At 40.0% G+C, this 22,899-nt stretch overlaps 1 protein-coding gene across 2 annotated transcripts in view; it reads right to left on the reverse strand.

Annotated features, from left to right (window-relative positions):
• Positions 1–5,589: 5,589 nt before the first annotated feature.
• LOC121298620 (AT-rich interactive domain-containing protein 3B-like) overlaps positions 5,590–22,899 on the reverse strand; it is an 81,064-nt gene continuing 63,754 nt past the window's right edge. For both annotated transcript variants that reach the window (XM_041225746.1, XM_041225745.1), the window contains 5 exons: positions 19,542–19,725; positions 11,016–11,260; positions 10,338–10,592; positions 9,659–9,754; positions 5,590–7,661 (listed from right to left, as the gene is read on the reverse strand). In XM_041225746.1, the coding sequence (XP_041081680.1) occupies positions 7,519–7,661; positions 9,659–9,754; positions 10,338–10,592; positions 11,016–11,260; positions 19,542–19,725 (923 nt within the window). In that variant the 3' untranslated portion in view covers positions 5,590–7,518. The remainder of the gene's footprint in view (positions 7,662–9,658; positions 9,755–10,337; positions 10,593–11,015; positions 11,261–19,541; positions 19,726–22,899) is intronic.

The following is a 22,899-nucleotide window of genomic DNA, read 5'->3' on the forward strand; positions in this document are numbered from 1 at the left end:
CAACAACATTACTGGGGAGTTGATTCCAGACCCTCACAATTCTCTGTGTAAAAAAGTGCCTCCTATTTTCTGTTCTGAATGCCCCTTTGTCTAATCTCCATTTGTGACCCCTGGTCCTTGTATATTTAAAGACTGATATCTCTAGGCTGTATTGATGGAATACTTTTATTTAGGTTGAGTCTAAACTAGCATCCTGGGGCTATAGCTCCAAATTACCGGTGATCAGACAAGTCTGGTATTGGGGAATGGAAGAATGCCCTATTAGCATGGTGATTGATGCTGAAAACCCCTTCATGTTAGCATGGTGATTGACGCTGAAAAGCCATTCATATTAGCATGGTGATTGACACCAAAAACCCCTTCATATTAGCATGGTCATTTGTGATCACACAAAGGAAAACACTGGTCTAGTTCTTTCACAGTAACTAGTGGGGCTTTTACCATGGGTTCAATGGGAAAGGAAATCAATGCTGAAATGCTGAGCAGTGCAGAATCTGTATCCAACAGATAAAGACTGCCTGTGAAAGACCACGTGTTTGTTTGAAGAGGTTGCAGCTGCTGCGTCGGACCTTTCCTGAACAGTACACTGAAGCACTTCAAAAGTCAAGGTCGGGTGCTGAAAATCTCACCAGAAGTGTTGCTCAGCAGGCAGCACTGCAGATGTGAACTGTAGGCTCGTACGGGGGTTAGCATGGTGACCAAGACGGCTCTGTAGAGCCCTGCATACCCTCATCAGCACTGCGGATGTGAACTGTAGAGCCCTGCATACCCTCATCATTGTAGTGATGCAGTTTCTCTATACAGATCTGCAGTGCTAAAAGTGTTAAACGGTACAGACACACGCTTCAACCAAAGCAGTTAGCTGATTTAGAAAATAGGAAGCAAAGCAGGTGTTTAGTTTTTGTTAGAACACATATTCATATTTACAAATATAGTCTAATATGGATTTGTAACAACTTTTTCTAAAAAGAGACATACAGTATGGCGCCTTTAAAATCTTACCTAAAAGATTTTTTTCCCCCCTTAGTTGCAATGAACATAAATGACTCCTGTGGCATGTGATCTTATTACATTGTGAAATGTACATGGTGTAGTTCTCCTAAGTGATCTCCGTTGCAAGAGCTTTAGCGAGCGAGAGCACAGGCGGCTTCTCCTTTCAGTTCCAGTTTATCAAGCTGTGCAGAGGTTCTTTTGACTTCAGTTTCAGTTCTCTGCCATACATACAGTAGAAGTAAGAGCCTGAAGAACAGTGACCTGCCATTTGGGCCCAAGTTCCCTTTTGTTTAGCTGGCAATACAAATATAGGCAATTTGGCCGATATAGTCTATATCGGGGTTTCCCAACCCCATTCCTGGGGACATGCTGTGTCTGCTGGTTTTAATTCCAACTGAGCTCTCAATTACTTAACTAGACTTTTCATTGAACTGATCATTTACTTAATTAGACCTTTTTAATTGTTTACAGCTCTTTAATAGTTGCAGAGCTCAAGTTATAAAATATTATAGCTAACTTGAAATAAGCAACTGTTGAGCTGAAAACAATTAAAAAGGTCTATCCATTCAATTAAGGGTCTAGTTAAGTAATTGAGAGCTCAGTTGGATTGAAAACCAGCAGGCACTCAGGGTCCCCAGGACCAGGGTTGGGAAATACTGATCTATATGACCGATGTCTACTGGAACTGAAGCAACGGAACTTGTGCATTAAAATGTCAAAACAAACCAAAAAAAAAACCCAAAAACTAGACAGACGGATACAATCAGTGCATTAATGTCTACATTGTATACATTTTATATAAGGACCCTAAAGACTAAGACTATGATTATGATCGTGAACGACTGTTCAGTGGTGATGCCTCCATTATGGAGTTCACACAGGTAAAGTTGCACACTTGTGCATTTGCTGCAGGTCTGACATCACACTAGATGGTGTCCTTTAAGCATTTACCAGTTGCAGAGTGGTAAATGAAAATGAATGTAGGTCTAGTGTTTTTGTGGGGGAACGACAGGGTGTATACTTGCAATGACATAATACAGTGAACCTCCTGCCTCTTCAAATGTCTGGGTTGTTTATTTCAGGTATGGTAACTACATTTGTTCAAACTTAGATTATCCTAAAAGGACAAGGGTCTGTAAAACAGCCAACATTGGAATATTTACTCTGGCAGTTCATTCACCTTCAATGGAACTACCAAAGGGACTATGGAAAGATAAACCTGTCTATTGACACAGCTCTTATTCTTTCCAGTTGTGTACTGAACCCTACGCAGGCTCAACTGTTTCTCATTGTTCTTACCTCTGTTCCATCTTGAACACCTCCAGGCTTCAGGCTATATGTTTAACATTATGATAGGATACATATTGCAATGTTCACTTTTACTCACAATTCCCATCTTATAGCCCCTTGTCCTTTAAGTAAATGAGTGAAGATGAGAACTGCTTCACGCGTTTAGTTGAACGCTCAAAAGAGAGAGCTAGAAGCAGCGTTGATTAAATGCAAGTCTGTTCAAATAATATTTGCTTGCAATGATATTATAGACTCTGTGATGCATGTTAGATCTTATCTCTTCCAATAAAAGCATGTATCGGAACTATTAAACCTCAATAGAGACTGGGGTAAATATTGGGTTCAGTTTCAGATCGGTTGTATTTCATCAGCTGATTTCAGACCCAGTCTAGCTCTAATCTTGGATTACAGTGCATAACCAAGACTAGCATAAGCCAGGGTCTGTAAAACCAGTTGTTTACATTAATTGGTGCTATATTAGATTACAAATCGTTTCACAGGACGTTAGAGCACTAAGATGTATCTTAATATTTGTCTAGCTATTACCACTTAAAAACTTTATTTCTAATACAGTGCATTCCTCTCATAATGCCACACTGTCCAGTGTAATGGGTGCCTCTTAGCAGCTGATGTACAATGTAAGACATGACCTTCACTGCCTGACTTGAGCTAGCCCTTCTGTTGATGGCAAGTCATCGCTCTCTGGCCTGGGAGGTTATTGGTTTATGGTGGATAACAGTGTGATAGGTTTAACAGAGGAAGTAGAATCACATGTCAATGTATTCGCTTATTTAAATTCTCTTCGCTGTTTTAGGGTGTTTGCAATCCGTGCGACTGATTTCTTCCAATACTGAGTTATTATTTATTATTTATCCTTTACCTTCCTTCAAGCTGCTTTGAGCTTGTCTGGAGAATCTGAAGAGCCAGGAACTGAACAGCCGTCTTCATTCCATTCAAATCATGTGACAGAGTGACCCTCAACCCTGGGTACCTGGATTGATCACATAATATTGAAGCAAAAGAACCCAGAACCACTCAGAATGTCAGGAAGCATTATAAAATAGTAAACCAGTAAGGGAATGAAAAACAAAAGCATGCTACTTGCTACTTACATTTATACAAGTTGACCACTGACCTCTAGTGGTCAGTCAAACACATCACAACTGGAAAACAATGGTGTTGGGTTAACAGTCATGTACACCAGTACCATGAGAGTCGTTAACTTTTAAAAATATGAAAATGACAAATACACACAGAAAATAAGCATACAAGATCTGGGTAGAAATAAAGGTAAAACTTTATAATGAAATACATATTGTAACCCCTGAGTACCACAGCCTTGTATTTCCAATGCGAACAAAACTGAACATGTAATATCACTTTGGGAGAAAAAAAGTGCTCCCCTTTTAAATACACTTTACAATTATAGCACAAACCAGACTCACACGCATTCACAACATTATTCTCCAATAACATGGTTTAAGAGAATAAAAAAAGAAAAAACAAGCACAAAACCCACAAACAAAAAAGGAGTTCTCACCGTTGTGTTTTATGGCTTTAGAGGTATATCTTTAAAAAAACAAATCAAATAACTTGTACACCCTTAATATACTATACATGAATTAACAAACACAGAATGCTCTTCAATCAGGTTTCAAAAAGAAAGGGGTTGGGTGATAAGTGGGTATGTACAATATATTAAAATATTTCAGTTTGATCTGAACAGAAATACAGCTAGTACACAATGGGTTTCATTTCTAGGCTTTTTAAAATGAATGCACATACACACTGCATCTTTGGGTAAAATATCAGTGTCACAGTTAATTCTACATGATTAGAAAAGTTAGCAAACACCCTTTCATGGCATTAATTGATGTTTGATGCACAGTGTAACCATCACACACAGGAGTTAGTGAACAAATTTATAGCTGTCAATGCAATAGTACATCTGATGATAGGTGACAAACTGATTTTTAGAGGTTTTAAAAATTATGGAGGAGAAAATAAAATTAAAAAAAAAAAAAAAAAACCAACAACTCATGCAATACCTACAAACCAGGCCTTAGCTCCTTACAAAGAAACCAGAGAATAGAAAATACAAAGGACATCAGTTATTTTTTCTGTTGTGCTATTTTGCACTCGACAAATCTTTTTTTCTCTTTAAAAAGCACATCATCATGATATACGATCACATTTAAGCACACATAAGGTAAACATTAAAAGAACGCAATGATACAAATACTAAGCAGTCGGCCCACCTGAAGTGTCTTTGTTCTCCCTGAGCTTCTCCAAATCATTTCATTGGCCTCCTAGCTTCCCTGAGACTGCAGTGCCAAGGTGTTTGGTGGTCGAGGTGCTGGGATCCTGTGGGTAGCTTTATACCATCCCTGCCATCAGGAAGAGAGTCCTGAGCTTGAGTAAGTGTCCCTGCTGAGCCAGGGGTTTGAATCCTAACGCCGAGTGAATTAGTGTTGGAGGTGAGATGTCCTGTAGCATCTCTACTGTATTAGTGATAAAGCCGAGTCCATCAGTCGCATCCATCTGTGGTGGGGGGGGGTGGGGGGGGGGAGTGTGGGGGGGGGGGGGGGGGGGGGGGGGTATGTGGGGCCATGTTTCAATCTGCACCGTTAAACAAGGCTGCAAAACTAGAAACTGCTTCAGATTCACCATTCTACACGCAGGAATCCATCAGATCAGATACCATCTGCATGCAGGAATAAAGATTTCACAGCGATGTGGTCCTCGGTTGTTTATTCCTGCTGTGTGCTGCATCCAGTACCCACCTCGGTGAGTCATTTTCAGATGAACCCCCATTAGGGCGCAATGGAGACAGGTTTCTATCCTCACTGCAGCCGACAGACCAATTCAAATCAGTCTGCTGCAGATTTCCAATCCAACTGTTCCCAGCAGCATATAGAAATATTGCAGAAATATCCCTAACTAAATAATGTTCTGAACTCAAAAAGACAACCCCACCCCCTCCCCAATGTGACTTTACAAATTAGCCCTATTCAGCAGCTTGAAGCCTTCCTAATTATGTAAGGTTATATGTACTGTAATAGTAGGCAACTTATTTACAAGGATTTGCAGCCTTGAATAGTTCGATATATTTTAAAGCCAAATTGTTAAATGCAGAAAAAAAAAGCTTGTGTAGAATTATACAAAGTGACAGTGGTATACAGCTATGGCCAACGGTTTTGCATCACTCTACAGAATGAACAAATAATTTTACTTTATAAAGTCAAATGAAACCTGCTGAATAATGTTACGTTAACACATTGAATTACATACCGCTTTGTAGTTTTCTATATACCTAAAGAAAAACTGAAATCTAACATGAAATACTGTACTAATATTATGGCTTGCAATATCATTTTGTGGTGGAAATATCTCAATTATGTTGATTCTTTTTTGGGTTATTATTATTATTTTTTTTGGTTTTGTTTTAATTTTCTCAATTCTAAAATTCTAGGTGATGCAAAACTTTAGGCCACAGCTGTAAAGTTTTCTTGCCATGATTTGATCATTGTTAAAAGAGATTTAGTTATTATTAGCATCCTTGTGATTTAAGGTATATTGGTGAAGTGGTGCCTATACTTTTATTGTTAATGTTTAACCTTTAACTTTCTGTGGTAATGATAGTGTCCATTTCAAAGAACCTGAGTACGTAGCTGGGACCGGTACCTTGTGAGGTTCTGTCCTTCAGGGCTGGGACCGGTACCTTGTGAGGTTCTGTCCTTTTTTTGGTTATCACCTCAATTTAAGCCTCCTGACCACCTTCTCTTTCAAGACCCTTGAAGGCACTGAGAACCCCGACCCTCTCAGCTGAGCTGCTGACCAACACTGTCAAAGGAAGCCACACAAGGCCCTGCTTTCTTGCATACATTGAGGTATTTTGTTTACATGGGGATCCCATATCTTTGATACTTATCTGTGCAAGACCACGTAATTCGCAAGCAGACTGGCAGAGTTGCATCTAAAATACTGGCAATTGTGACACTGCATACAACACCCCCACATCTTAAAATGTTACACAATCCAACAAAGTAGCTTCCAGAAGTCCAGGCCCTTATGAAATCAACTGCCAATATGAGACCATACTGAAGTTGGAATGATTCTTAGCAAAGCAGGTTCTGAAGAGCTACCATTTGAAGCGTGGGGCGGGTTATCTTTTTTTTTTTTTTTTTTTTTGTAGTCTTTGGTTTTCAATAAACATCAACAAGTATGTTACAAATTCAACAAGCATTAGAAATAATGTCAAACCAATCAGATAAGGTATATAGAAAGATAGAAAGAAAAATAGAATTTAGCCACAAAGTCAGAGAGATATACTTGAATAGCACTAAGTTACTGTGCGGTATGAAATATTTTTAAAACCCAATATTTATAAAAATGTAAATGTACCAGCATATTCCTGAGACGACCCTTTCTGGTAAAGCAGAAAAAGGGAAACAGTTTAATTTGAACTGTAGCTGCACACTGATTTTCAGTTTTGTAAAGTTCCCTGCCCCCCTAAAAAGCACCTTAACCACACTAATAAACCTGCTGGATCCACAAATATGACAGTCTGGTCATTAGATTTATGAGGCTAGCTGACCAAGCTGAGCATAAAGTGGTGTCTGCATGCTACTATACGAGAGAGACAGCACGCTGCACTGTGAACCCGAAGACCAGGGTCTCTCACTCATGGCATGGGTGTTCTGGTCAAGGTGCATTTTGGGTTCTCTTCCAAATCAGAGGAGTTGTATTTGACGCAGCATTGGTTTTAGGACCTGAATTCAACTCCTATGCTTTTCAAAGAGTTGTGTCGGATCTTGTAGGGCTGGCCGAGCCTTGGAAACGAGAGGCTGCTAACAAGGCTGGGTTTGGGATATGCAGACTCTGCTCTCCTCCAGTTTAAAAAGCACTTGTAATACTGAGAAGAGATTCTGTAAACAGTCATTGTAAACTACAGCCCATTGAGGTATCAGCATTGCAAAATGGTTGAAGTATGTGATACAGAAAAACAACAACAACAATACAAAATCTTCAAGTTCAATTCACCCATCTTTTGGCTGTGCATCTGTGAAGACAGACAGTTCAGACGAGTTGATGAGGTAATAGTTGTGCAAGTCTGTAAATCCCTGCCATGATTAATATAATATATATTTCTATAAAGAACTGCCAAAAAGTCCTTGTGTACCCCCTCCCTCTCTCACCCTTTCTACACTAACACCCCCCTGCAAGGTGTGGCCTCTAGGGGGAGCCAGTGGTGGAGGGTTCTGCAGAGCTGGGCACCTTGGAAGAGGTGGGACTGTGAGAGGAGGAGAGGATCCCAAATCCGCCACTCGGACCTGGGGCTGCTGCTGCTGCTGCTGGCTTCTGAGCGAACAAGACACCTGGAGACCAGCAAGTGGAAAATCAGGGAATACACAAAACAAAACTGCAATGACAAAACGTTTCTACTAAAAATCTTTTTCAATGTCCTCAACGATGAAATAGTTAATTAATGCAATATACCACAATGTAATAAATGTTGTGCATATACACAATATAGATAATAGTCAAATTGCAATAATGAACTCCTAGTACTGTCAACTTTCACTTTACTTATTTTCATACACAGTAAATACAACCTTTATTTCAATATATATATATATATATATATATATATATATATATATATATATATATATATATATATATATATTACACACACACACACACCCACACACAGTGGCTTTCAAAAGTCACCCCCCTTGTACTTTTCCACATTTTACTGTGTTACAACATGGAATCAAAATGAATTTCAATTAGGAGTTTTTGCCACTGATCATCACAAAAAAAGTCCATAATGTCAAAGTGAAAAATAAAATCTACAAATTGTTCTAAATTAATTATAAATATAAAACAGAAAATAATTGTTTGCATATGTATTCACCCCCTTTGCTATGACACACCTAAATAAGCTCTGGTGCAACCAATTGTCTTTAGAAGTCACATAATTAGTTGAATGGAGTCCACCTGTGTGCAATTAAGGTGTTTCACATGATTTCAGGTTAAATACACCTGTCTCTGGGAGGTCCCACAGTTGGTTAGTACATTTCCTAACAAAAACTACATTATGAAGACGAAGGAACATTCAAAGCAAATCTGGAATAAAGTTCTTCAAAAGCACCAATCATTGGTAGGATATAAGAACATTTCCAAGGCACTGAATATCCCCCGGAGCACAGTAAAGTCCATTATTAAGAAATGGAGAGAATATGGCACAACAGTGAATCTGTCTAGAACAAGCTGTCCTCAAAAACTGAGTATCCGGGCGAGAAGGTCACTAGTCAGGGAAGCCACCAAGAGGCCCATGGCAACCCTAAAGGAGTTACAGTCTTCCATGGCTGAGCTGGGAACAATATATATGGGAACAATAGTCTGGGTGCTTCACAAAACTGGCCTTTATGGGAGAGTGGCAACAAGAAAGCTAGAAAGCTAGTTTGCCAGAAGGCATGTGGGAGACTCTGAGACCAAGTGGAAGAAGATTCTTTGGTCTGATGATACCAAAATAGAGCTTTTTGGCCTCAACGCTAAGCGCTATGTTTGGCGCAAGCCTAACAACGCACATCATCCTGAGAACACCATCCCTACTGTGAAGCATGGTGGCGGCAGCATGATGCTATGGGGATGCTTCTCTGCGTCAGAGCCTGGAAAGCTCGTGAAGATAGAGGGCAAAATTGATGCAGCAAAGTACAGAGAAATCCTGGAGGAAAACCTGCTGAAGTCTGCAAGAGACCTGGGACTTGGGAGAAGATTCATCTTCCAGCAGGACAATGACCCCAAACATAAAGTCAAAGCCACACTGGAGTGGCTTAAAAACAAAAAAGTCAATGTCCTGGAGTGGCCCAGTCAAAGCCCGGACCTCAATCCAATTGAGAATATGTGGAAAGAGTTGAAAATTGCTGTTCACCAAAGGTCCCCATCCAACTTGACTGAGCTTGAGCAATTTTACAAAGAAGAAGTGGACACTGAAATTTTTGCCCAATGTGCAAAGCTGGTAAGACTTATCCAAATACACTGTATTTGCTGCCAATGGTGCCTCTACCAAATATTGACTCAAGGGGGTGAAGACTTATGAGAGCCACTGTGTGTGTGTGTGTGTGTAATATGGATTTAAAGCAATTATATATATATTGCTTTAAATCCATATTAAAAGGTATTGGAAAACTCCGGTCAAGTCAGCACTGCTCATTGCCCCCATGTTGTTGTCTCTTTATTAAAAAGGGTCTAACGGATTTAAACAGGAACCAATTGAAAAGCAACCAGAAGAGCTGGGAGAGGAGACGGGTCCCCCTGTAGCCCTCCGAGTCCTCACCTCAGCCCTGTCAGCTTCAGTAAGCCTTACCGGAGTAGACTGTGCCATTAACCTCCACTGACATGCTGATGCTGTGCATGCCGCTTGTTGAAATGCTTAACGCCATGTCCTGCTTGCTGCTGTCTTCTGTAGGGAGAGATGGAACATGAGTGCCAGCATTGTTTCCTAACACCAGCAACTAGATAATGTTCAGGTGTGTGCGAGTTTGTGTGCATGTACATGTACCTGTGGGGAAGTAGTTTTAGTGAAAGTTACATACATTGTTTGATATAAATACTTGCTAGTATGAGGCACTGAATTTAGAAAAAAGGACACACGTTTTAATAACAAAGTTTATTTTGATTTGAATATGCCATGAACGATTGCTAAAGCCACTGCTACCATCTTGTCCAGGCAATATGGGCTGGGTTACTCTCTCTATACTAACCCTAAAATCATTCTCCTGAAATTCACCAGACAAGCTCATTCAAACTGATCAGAGTTCCATAACCACAGCTGTGTTCATATCTCCAATTTTATGTTTTTATTAGTATTACAACAAACTAACGTTGAGTTTGTACAGCTGAACAAATGAATCACAAAATATAAAAGTTCCCTGTTTATGTATACTGTTTCAGCCAATCACAGTGCTGAATTAGATGACTTCAGGGGTTACAGTATACACATCCAAGGGTTATCTAACTGCAGGGTTATTTATCCTGAGACTCACCGCGGTTGTTGATTCTGATGTTCATTGGCATCTGCGTTGCCATAGCGAGGAGGTTCTGCTGGAAGGCATGCTGGATGAGCCGCTGCTGCTCCTCTGCTAGCCGTGCAATCTTCCTCTCCGGGGGCTCCCCTGTCTCAAGCTTCTCCCGCAGCTGCTCGAGCGTGGCGGCTCGGGCCAAGCCTGCCATCTGCTGGTTGCCCAGAGCCATGGCCATAGGGAGGCGGCTCGACAGCAGTGCAGGTGACATCCCGTCTTCTGGGGAGAGAGCGCACGTTAAACCAACAGCGCCCAGGCTTCAGGTCAGGTTACAGCTGGTCAAAGTGCAGCAGAGTTCTGGTTTTATTTTTAGGTGAAACACACAACAAAGACAAACTTACTCCACTCCAGAGTAAATCTACCGTATTAAGGAAAAACACACAGTAGCATTTCCTTCCCCTAAACACTAACTTACAGTACTGTACAAGGTTTGTATACTTATTTTAGTTCACACTGTCTAAATAACATACTGCGTGTGACAATCTGGAAGACACTGGTGAAAAGTTCCTCAGCTTCAAATGCATTGTTGATATTAAATAGTGGACTGACATTCAGCACCTGAGGTTCAATCAGGCCCTGTGTTCACCAGCTTGGATAGGAAAGCACTGCACTGAACGTCTGAAGCAACCCTTGGGACAGTACCTTTCTTTATAGGCTGGCCAGGGGAGAGGTGCAGCCTGTTGTTTGCCCCCACAGTGGTGAGGTGCATTTTGGGGGGAGACAGGATGTGCGGGGCCCCGGAGGGGGTTGGGGAGTAGCCGAAGAGAGTGGAGGTATAGCTTGGCCGCCGGCCTTCCCGTCTGTTGCTGTCGATGGCAGCCTGGAGCTCCACTGGAGAGCTGAGGCCTTTCTTCTCACACTCGTAGGGATAGAGGTACTTCATATACCTGCGGAGGAGAAAGAGTCAGACACAACACTGAGCTCAGCACTTCATATACTGCAGAGGAGGGAGTCTCACACACACACGGACACACACACACACACACACACACACACACACACACACACACACACACACACAACACTGAGCTCAGCAATACCCCGGGCATACTATACCCAGTCACCAGGGGATAATACAGCTACAGTACCGTGAAAAAGTATTTGGCCCCTGTCTGATTTTCTGCATATTTTTGACACAATGTTATCAGATCTTCAACCAAAATCAATTGTTAGATAAAAGGGACCTGAGTGAACAAATAACACAAAATGTTGATACTTATTTCATTTATTTATTAAAGAAAGTTATGCAATACCCAATGCCCCCTGTGAAAAAGTAATTGCACCCTTAGACTCAGTAACTGGTTACGCCACCTTTAGCAGCAATAACTGCAACCAAACTCTTCCTGTAGTTAGTGATCAGTCTCTCAGTGCCGTGGAGGATAAACTGCATAAACTGCTCGTTTCAGGTCATGCCACAACATCTCAATGAGGTTTAAGTCTGGGCTTTGACTAGGCCATTCCAAAACTTGGAATTTCTGGTGCACTTGCTGGTGTGTTTCGGATCATTGACTTGCTGCATGACCCAGCTGCGCTTCCGCTTCAGCTCACTGAAGGATGGCCTGACATTCTCCTGTAGAATTCTCTGATACAGAGCAGAATTCATGGTTCCTTCAATGATGGCAAGTCATCCAGGTCCTGATGCAGCAAAGCATCCCCAAATCATGACACTACACACAACCACCGTGCGTGACCGTTGGTATGAGGTTCTTACTGTGGAATACAGTGTTTGGTTTTCGCCAGACATAACAGGGCCCATGTTGGCCAAAAAGTTCCAATTTTGACTCATCTGTCCATAGAACATTGTTCCAGAACTCTTGAGGATCATCCAGGTGCTTTTTGGCAAACTTGAGACGATTCATGTTCTTCTTAGTGAGCAGTGGTTTCCGCCTTGCTTCTCTGCCATGCATCCCATTTTTGCCCAGTGTCTTTCTGATGGTGGAGTGTGTCCAAATCAGGCCTGATTGCTAACCAAAGTATTCAAACAGCTGACCCTAATTATCCCTTTAATTGGGTTGAGTTAACTAGGGGGGCAATAACTTTCTCACACGAAGATTGCATATTTGATTACCTTGCACACCAAACAAATGAAAGCAGCACCAAACTTTGGTGTCATTTTTCTCTCAGACTCCCTCTATATATACCACAACCCACAAAAAGATCTGACCAAATTCAATCAGAAAAATGTGCAAAAATGCAGAAAATCAGACAGGGGGCAAATACTTTCACGGTTCTGTATGTGTATCCCTCAGGTATGGACATCGCCACTATGTCCAGTCATCAGGCAAATATGAAACTCTGTATCGCTCCGGGATCTTCATTTCTACATTTTAGTAAAAGCGGTTGTAGTCAACATAATAATTCCACAGATATGACCTATTTTGCACTTCCATTAGTTACACAGGTCTCAAATGTGCATTTTTGAAGGGAATCAATGTTATTGCAAACATGTATTTTCACTTTAAAACAGGGTCTCTGGGACTACACTTCCCAGGCAATTTTAACGAAAAATATTACCTCTGAATATCGGTCTGATTTCTGTTAAAAGGAAAATATATCCTACTCGGTTATTTATTTTCTCACTGTAATTTACCTGCTTATTTGTAATTTATCTGTAAGAGAAACCACAACTAAATCTTCTCATAGACAGTAAGCACTTATTTTTTATTTATTTATTTATTTTTACATTTAATTGTACAGGACTAAGTAAAATTCCAATTAAATAAAGATAACTTCGGCCAGCTTCCCGATAGCGCTAGAGTGACTGGCAAAGCTTTAAGTTCCTCTGAGTTTAAGTTTTCACGACCCAAGCTGAGGTAAACAGACAGCCCTTGTTTTATCCCCTGCTGTGTTGTCACTGAATTCTGCTGGGGTAAACAAAAAATGGATGTGAAGGACTGCTGTGCTCTAAGTAATTCATATTGGGTTGTCTATCGGGACTGTACCATAAAATACAATGTGCTTACTAAGGTGTGTGTACATTAGTATGTATTACACTGTGGATTGAGGCTGCAGTCTCTTTGGGGGCGTCACATGTACATAGCCACAGCTGCACATATATTTATTTATTTTTTGAACAGGGGTAAAAACCCTTGGCGTCCATTAAAAAAGCTGCTATCTGAGCGAGGCGTTAATTTGAGGGCGGCGTTAATTCGAATTAATACATACATACATACACACACATACATTATATATATATATATATATAAAAAATGGGAGCGAGAATTCTTTAGTCGGTTAGTTTTCGATTGAAAAATTTTACCCTCTTTTAAAATGACTTATTTCTTATATTTCTACTTGTTTAAGGTTGTACTAAAGAGTCACTCAAAATAACACATATAAGCTTTAATATATATTTTATTATGTTACGACTGTCATATTACATATTTATATATATATATATATATATATATATATATATATATATATATATATATAGAGATAGAGAGAGAGAGAGAGAGAGAGAGAGAGAGAGACACACACACACACACACAATGTGCCTATAGAAAGTATACACCCCCTTTCAAAATGTTCACTTTTGTTGCCTTATAGCCTGGAATTAAAATGCATTAAAATCTTTTTTTTTTTTTTTTTTTTTTTTTTTTCATTTATCTACACATCCTACCCCAGAACGTCCAAGTAAAAAAACATATTCCAGAAATCTGAAGAAAATTTATTAAAAATAACAACTGAAATAGCTTGGACAAAGTTGTTGAAAGGCACAGATCAGGGGATGGGTATATAAAAAAATAAAAAAATATCTAAGGCCTTGAATATCCCTTGGAGCACGGTCAAGACAATTATTAAGAGGTGGAAGGTGTATGGCACCACCAAGACCCTGCCTAAATCAGGCCGTTCCTTCCAAACTGTATGACTGAGCAAGAAGGAGACTGATCAGAGAGGCTATCAAGAGGCCAATGGCAAGAGCTACTGGATTTTATGGCCAAGTCTGGTCAAAGTGTGCATATGACAACAATATCCCAAGTACTCCACAAATCTGGCCTGTATGGTAGGGTGGTGAGAAGGAAGTCATTACTCAAGAAAGCCCACCTTGAATCCAGTTTGTAGTATGCAAAAAAAGACTGTAGCCATAAGGCAAAAAGTTTTGTGGTCTGACAAAAGTAAAATGGAACTTTTTGGCCTAAATGCAAAGCATTATGTTTGGCACAAACCAAACACAGGGCGTCACCCAAAGAACACCATCCCTACTGTGAAGCATGGTGGTGCAGCATTATGTTATGGGGATGATTCTCATCAGCAGGGACTGGGGCACTTGTCAGGATAGAAGGGAAAATGAATGGAGCAAAGCACAGAGAAGTCCTTGAGGAAAACCTGCTACCCTCTGCAAGAAAGCTGAAACTGGAACAGAAATTCACCTATCAGCATGACAACGACCCAAAGCACACACCCAAAGCCACACTGGAGTGGCTAAGGAGGTAAAGGTAAAAGGTAAATGTCCTTGAGTGGCCCAGTCAGAGCCCGACCTAAATCCAATCAAAAATGTGTGGCATGACTTGAAGATTGCTGTCCATCAATGCTCCCCAAGGAACCTGACAGAGCTTGAACAGTTTTCTAAAGAGGAATAGTCAAATATTGCCAAATCTAGGTGTGCAAATTTGGTAGAGACCTATCCCAACAGACTCAAGGCTGTAATTGCTGCCAAAGGTGCTTCCACCTATTAACTCAGGGGGTAGAGACTTATCCAGTCATAATCTTTCAGTTTTATATTTTTAATTATTTCTCAATAAAACTTTTGTCCCCTTAACAGTGTGGCGTATGGTGTGTAGATAAGTAGAAAAAAATCCTCATTTAAATGCATGAAACAGAGGCACTGACACAAAATGTGAAATAAGTTCAAGGGGGTGTAGACTTTCTACAGGCACTATATATATATATATATATATAATATATATATAATATATATATATGATAGTATATATATATATATATAATATATATATATTAGTGCTTGCTCTTATATATATAATTTTTTTTGCGAGAATTTAATTTTAGCTTTTTTTTTTTTGCCAGGATTTTATTAACGCTAGGAACAGAAATACGCTTACGGTTTTCCATGCAAGTGTCGAATAAAATGTTGCTGTGAGTTAAAAATAAAACCACCTCTAGTGAGAGAGCTTGTCATGAGAGCAAAAGCTTCTTAAAAGTCAACTTAAATCGTTTTCCACTGCGTTTGTCGCATATATTTTCTTATTCGCATAACCTTTACCAAGCTTAAAAGTTGGATGGAAAAAGGCCTAATGCAGGGGTGGCCAACCTTTCACAGACCAACAGCCAACAAAATAAAATGTACAGTGACAAAGAGCCACAAACTTTAAAAAGTGCTTAGTTTAGCATTTCATTGATATTTTTTACTGCAATTACTATCACACTATTAAATGATGCTGACCTTTATTTTTTCCAGTAGATATGTAATATTTACATCCAAACAAATACATTTTCACTATATATAAAAGCATAGTTTTGTTTTTGTTTCTTATTTGGGTGTGTAGCTAACTATCGTTTATTTTCTTATACCACATACAGGCAGGATCTGTGTGACTCTTTGGCATTCTTTACTACGCGCATTGTTAGAGTTCTGAATGCAGCTGTAGTTCAATGTCACTATTTAGATATGTTCTACCGCTGAAATTTTCTTTTGCAGTCGACTGTTATTTGGACATAGGAAAGCAATAACATTCCTAAGACAAGTTTTCACAAACTCACCTTTGGAGTAGGTTTTTTTTTGCATGGGCAATGTTCCAGGCCACTTGTTAGGAGCAGGCTAGAGTCGTGATCTCAGATTGTTTGGCAAATTTGGTCAACATTTGCGGCTGTTCCTCCATTTGCTTTTTACCGACAGCAATCATTTTGACGGGTATATTTTAATCAGCTCTGATATGAAAATGAACTACAAACTTTCAGATACAACTCAAAAGATGTATTTATGAACATAATATCTAACATTGGCACAGCAGAAACACCATATTTAAATAGAAATTAGCACATATAACGCATGACTATCGTGGCGGTTCTAGTGTAACTTTTAAAGACAGAAGTTTGTAATCTTTTGGAAATTCTTTGTCAATGCGGGCATGGTTTGTAGTGAAATAATTCTGCAGATTTGAAGATTTGAACTGCGACATAAAGGTAAGTGATCGATTGCATAAAACCTTAAGTGAAATTCCCCCCTTAGTTTTCCCAAATGTTCTACTTAAGTAATATTTGTATTTAAGTATTTCCCTTAAGTTAGTTAATCGTTGCACAAAACGCCTTTAGGGGATAATTAAGTGAAAATACGTAAATGTCCTATTGAGGCTCCTTAAAAAAATCGAACAAATGGTATGGCAGCATTTTTGGAAATTGAAGAGGACAGAGCCACACTTAGAAGAAGGATTTGCAGAGAGAAAATCCTTTGGATATAATAGATGACGAGCAATTAATAACAAACTATTAATTTGACCGAAATACTGTCTTTTAAATGTCTGTATAATGCTGGAAGCAGATTAACAACCACAAACAGAAGAAATCACGCATTACTCCCTGTTCTTCAAATATAGCGGTAGCACTTAGTTTTTTCGCAACTGGTGGCTTTGTATTACTATAAAAATTTATCCTTATTGGGAAAAAAAAAAAAAAAAACAAACACACATTTGGCCGGTTGCATAACATCTTAAGTGAGATTAATGGTTAATTCTGCTAAATACAAGATACTGCTCTCACTTTTGTTGTGAACACAGCCATACAAATTGTTTAAACAAATATGTTTAGTGTACATTTTTTGTAGATTCACCTGTTGTTTGTGATGCTCTTCTGAAATCAGAATATATATATTTATTTATTTATTTATTTTTAACACGTGACTTGCAATTTACCGTTAAATTTCTTGCACACACATTCAGTTATTTCTGCCAATTTCTTCTTCTTCATGGCAGTTGTCAAATTCAGACATAGTTTGCCTGATATTATTTGCTTTCTTTTATTATATTCCTCCATAAGTATTGTGTTTTTCCTCCTCTGTCCAGTTTGGGTTTCTTTTTTTTTTTTTTTTTTTATCAGCCATACTAGTAGTTTTCCTTGACTTCCCAAATGTTGCCATGGAGACAGGATTTACAGAGTACAGCAAGCTACTCGCCTATTGGTTGAAATCTTAAACAGTCCATACATAAGTGTTTTCCCTTAGCGAAGGAGAGCTGTTAAGATGTTTTGTGCAACACCTTTAAGTTTTTCCCTTAGCTAAGTGAAAAATACACTTGTGTCACACAAAAGTGAAATACTTAATAAGATGTTTTATGCAACCGGGCACTGGCAGATAAGGCACAGGAGAACATTACTCTCCCACTCCGGTAAGAAGGTTCGATATTCATCTTCAGGTTTTCTTTTTCGCTATTTTTTTCTGCCATCATGAACAAAACAGAAGCTGGTCCTGTTCAAAGTAAAACAAAGTTAACAGTTTCCAAGCTTCTAAGGGTGGTAAGGGTGCATAAGATTTGCTAGGTAGTTGCTATGTAACAAAAAAGTGCTCCTGCCACTCTGTTAATTGGCTTAGGTCAGAAATGGATCAGCTTGTGATGAAAAAAAAGAGAGACTTATTGTAAAAGTAATGCACATATAAAAAAAAGAATAAAAAAATAAATAAGTAACTTATTCATTGTGTAATGAAATATATGGGAGGTTCGAAGAGCCGCATGCGGCTAGGGAGATGCCGGTTGGCCACCCCTGGCATAATCTCACCTTCCAGTTACCGAGGAGGTGCAACACTACCTGAAAGCATGGCTTGCAAACACATTTCTTTAACCAAGTGTAGTTCCAGATATTACATTTCAAAATAGGAATACATGTTTACTATAAAATGTGTTTATTTCAAAACTACACTTTGAGACCTTTGCAATGTATGGAATGATTTTGTTAGCTCCACAGCCTCTTGAAATCTTGCTTCTGCAGTGAAATCCCTCCCTGGGATGGATGGAGAATGGATGGAGAATAGGCGACACACAGGGATGGGTTTGCTTCTTTCCTATCACTAGCTCTGTTTTTAGCATCGCAAGCTGCTCCGGATGCTGGTAGAAAAAGACATTGCACTAAAGCAGCATTGTAAATAAGACAGCTATTGTTTGCATTTAAATGGAGTGTCTGGAATCTCATTGTAAAGGTGGTTTTGGGGAACAAGCAGGAGCGAGCTTCACAATGGGTTACACTGGGGTCAGACAGGAAAATATAATACTATTGCCTTCACAACAAGGAGAGAATTACTCTGGACAATTGGGTTAAAAAACAAGATTACCACCCACCTAATAACACTGAAAGGACAGGGCAATCGGAATTCCAATAGAGGAAACAATTGATCAATACGGGCAACCTCCACCCATTCAACATGTATCGATGTGAATTCAGAACTCATGAATGTTGTTCAGTGACACTGGTACTGCCTGCAGTAAGTAGTTTTATTAATTTGCTTACAGTTCTGTCTGGTTTCCCAGGACATAACAGATCTTAAAAATGGGCTACTTAGTTCAGAGAGGGCCAGAAAGCTTCAGCAAGGAGCAAGCTTGTGTGTCTACTGCCATAATATAAACAAACAGGCTAGCCAGCCAGGTCTGGTTTCTGTTGTGGAAGATTAGTGGTAAAATTTCACTCAGGAATCACATTTTAGAGACATATTAAACAAGACTGTGGGACACTAGCTATAATAAATATATTATAAACAAACATACTATATAAGAAAAAATAATCTATAAATGACTACTATGTATTAAGTAAAACTATTTCATGGTTAATTTCTGTAAACTTGTCAATTGAATATTATGTAGTTTTGGGTCAGTGTGTCTGAGCTATAAATTAAAAAAAAAAAAAAAAAAAACTGCAATTTCAGGAACGACCCAATAATACCAGTTAGCTGATACAGAAAAAGGAGTATAAATATGTTCATTTTGTTATACGAGAGCTCGTGCAGTTCGGGTACTGTCTGCTCTAACTGCCAAATGATTTCTGTTATAATCAGAGACACACCAGGTAATAACTCCTTGCAAAAAAGATTGTACTCATGAACTACTTTATAACCTTTACAATCGTGTTCTATGCTCTGCTGCACATCCATACAATGGACAACAAGGTGAACTCTAACAGTGATTTGTCATGCGTGACTCTGATCATGTGAATAATGGCTTGCCGTACTGTGTCCGGAGAGTGAAGGCAGCGCTGGTTATTGAAGTGGGCAGGTTGAGTCCCTTGGTGATCTCCCTCCAGATCTTCTTGTTGATCACGTCCACCAGTCCTCCCTTCTCTGTCACCAGCTTGTAGAGTGTGTACAAGTCCAGGACCTGCTTTGCCATGATGGGAATTCTGTTCACCGGAGTGCCTGCAAAGCGAGCAGAGAAGAGCAGTGGGTGAGCATGAGGGCATTCATCCACACCAAGAGCGAGCACAGCAGAGCACAAGCTTGAGGGCATTCATCCACACCATGAGCAAGCAAAGCACAAGCATGAGGGCATTCATCCACAACAAGAGAGAGCATGAGGGCAAGAGCACAAGCATGGGGGCATTCATCCACAACAAGAGCAGAGCAGAGCACAAGCATGAGGGCATTCATCCACACCAAGAGCAGAGCAAAAGCATGAGGTCATTCATCCACAACAAGAGCAGAGCAGAGTAGAGCACAAGCATGAGGGCATTCATCCACAAGAGCAAGCAGAGCAGAGCACAAGCATGGGGGCATTCATCCACAAGAGCAAGCAGAGCAGAGCACAAGCATGGGGGCATTCATCCACAACTAGAGCAGAGCAGAGCAGAGCACAAGCATGAGGGCATTCATCCACAACAAGAGCAGAGCACAAGCATGAGGGCATTCATAAGAACATAAGAATGTTTACAAATGAGAGGAAGCCATTCGGCCCATCTTGCTCGTTTGGTTGTTAGTAGCTTATTGATCCCAGAATCTCATCAAGCAGCTTCTTGAAGGATCCCAGGGTGTCAGCTTCAACAACATTACTGGGGAGTTGATTCCAGACCCTCACAATTCTCTGTGTAAAAAAGTGCCTCCTATTTTCTGTTCTGAATGCCCCTTTGTCTAATCTCCATTTGTGACCCCTAATCCTTGGTTCTTTTTTCAGGTCAAAAAAGTCCCTTGGGTCGACATTGTCAATACCTTTTAGAATTTTGAACGCTTGAATTAGGTCGCTGCGTAGTCTTCTTTGTTCAAGACTGAACAGATTCAATTCTTTTAGCCTGTCTGCATATGACATGCCTTTTAAGCCTGGAATAATTCTGGTCGCTCTTCTTTGCATTCTTTCTAGAGCAGCAATATCTTTTTTATAGCAAGGTGACCAGAACTGAACACAATATTCAAGATGAGGTCTTACTAGTGCATTGTACAGTTTTAACATTACTTCCCTTGATTTAAATTCAACACATTTCACAATGTATCCGAGCATCTTGTTAGCCTTTTTTATAGCTTCCCCACATTGTCTAGATGAAGACATTTCTGAGTCAACAAAAACTCCTAGGTCTTTTTCATAGATTCCTTCTCCAATTTCAGTATCTCCCACAACAACAAGAGCAAGCAGAGCAGAGCAGAGCACAAGCATGAGGGCATTCATCCACAAGAGCAGAGCACAAGCATGAGGTCATTCATCCACAACAAGAGCAGAGCAGAGTAGAGCACAAGCATGAGGGCATTCATCCACACCATGAGCAAGCAGAGCAGAGCAGAGCACAAGCATGGGGGCATTCATCCACAACAACAAGAGCAAGCAGAGCAGAGCATGGCCGCATTTATCTACACCAAGAGCGAGCAGAGCAGAGCACAAGCATCGGGGCATTTATCCACACCAAGAGCAAGCAGAGCAGAGCACAAGCATGGGGGCATTCATCCACACCAACAGGAGACTGAGTTGAGAGCAAAATGAATTACTTAATTTTAAATTTAGCATCGTATTGATACATTATATTGACGCCTTAAATCAAAACAGTGTCTTACTGGCTTTGTGAAACTGCGTAGGTTTTGATTTGCTTTTAAGAGGTGCTTCTAAGATCTCCTTTTAAAAGAGGAAAATGTGTGTCACCTATACTACAGTACATCCAACAGAATTTGACACAGGCAGGCCCCTTTATTGAAGACAAGTGCTTTCTAATGGAGTATTGGATATCAATTGTACATTAAATAATTAGTTCAACAGAACCCAGTTCAGAGGTCAGTCCAGTTTTATTGACCTGTGTATTAAGCAGCATAGTGGTGGAAAAATTAGTCAATGCCCCCAATTGATGTGATGTGCAATAACTTCTGATAAAGATAACAGAAGTGGTATCATGGATTGCTCATTCAATTCAGTCCACTACTGGGGATAAAAGCAGAATGAAGAGAGTATCAAACCTTTACTGTATGGCTAGGGGGTTTGAGTCAATTTCTTTAGCAATTTGGCTTCTAAAATCACCAGAAAATGTATGTATGAAGTCTGTGAATTAATTTTGAAAAGTAGTAGAAAAAGAGTACAAGACTATTAGCCCAGTTCATGCATGTCCGATTTTGACAAACATATTGGAGCCCCCTGAATCCAACCCCAGCTCTGTATCTCAACAGGACAGCTCTGGCTTTGCCACAGTGCTGCTATCTGGGCCTAGTGAGCCACTGCTAATTTGCAACTGCAATGACACGCTGGTGCTGACTGAATGCCATAAGGAGATGGTCAGCACACACTGGCAATTAAACACATGGAGCCATTGCCTATTCATCCAAACAATAAGACCACTGCTACTGTAATGGATAATAGAACTAGAGACTGTAGCTAATTGGTTTACGAAAACTGAAAGCATCCAATAGATACTGGCTTCTGATATGAGAAAACTGGCTGACTGGCTGCCTTCCCTGACCACTTTCACAATCTGTCACCTGTCAGGGTAGATTACTGTGATCTGGCACATCATGATTAATGACTGCCGAGATCAGAGGTCACTATTCCATAGGGAGGGGCCTCAGGCCTAGCACACAAACCCCCTCATGATCCTTTTTAATTTTTATTTAGAGCTCTCCTAGCTAACTGCATTTCCTACAGAGATCCAGGCAGCAAGAGATAGCCTTCTCACACTGACACAGGCAGTGAAGCTCACTGGACGTCTGGGTCTACAAGCTTCACTGCTGAATCTTCAATACAGAAAACAAGGCACATTTTAACCTCTTAAAAAGGAAAGACAATCAACATGCTGTAACTCATCTTCCATCTCTGTAAAAATAAGGTCATTACATCTGACCTCTGACCTATTTTTAGAGTAAAGCAGCTGCCCACATTAAAAGCCTTTAATAATGGATGGCAGTCCTTGACGCCACAGCAGTAAATTAAATATTGCTGATTCTACATTACTGGGATTCTTTAAATAATTGAGAATGACAGCATTCCTCCCAGACATGGGCACAGACATTAAAGGATACAGGAAATGAATAACTTTGCATTGAATTTAGCTCTGCAGTCAGGGGATGCAGTTTCTAATAGATGCTTTTCTTGGGGGGGGGGGGGGGGGGGGGGGGGGGGGATTTGCTATA

This window comes from Polyodon spathula, chromosome 24, assembly GCF_017654505.1.
Source record: "Polyodon spathula isolate WHYD16114869_AA chromosome 24, ASM1765450v1, whole genome shotgun sequence".
Classification (NCBI taxonomy): Eukaryota; Metazoa; Chordata; class Actinopteri; order Acipenseriformes; family Polyodontidae; genus Polyodon; species Polyodon spathula.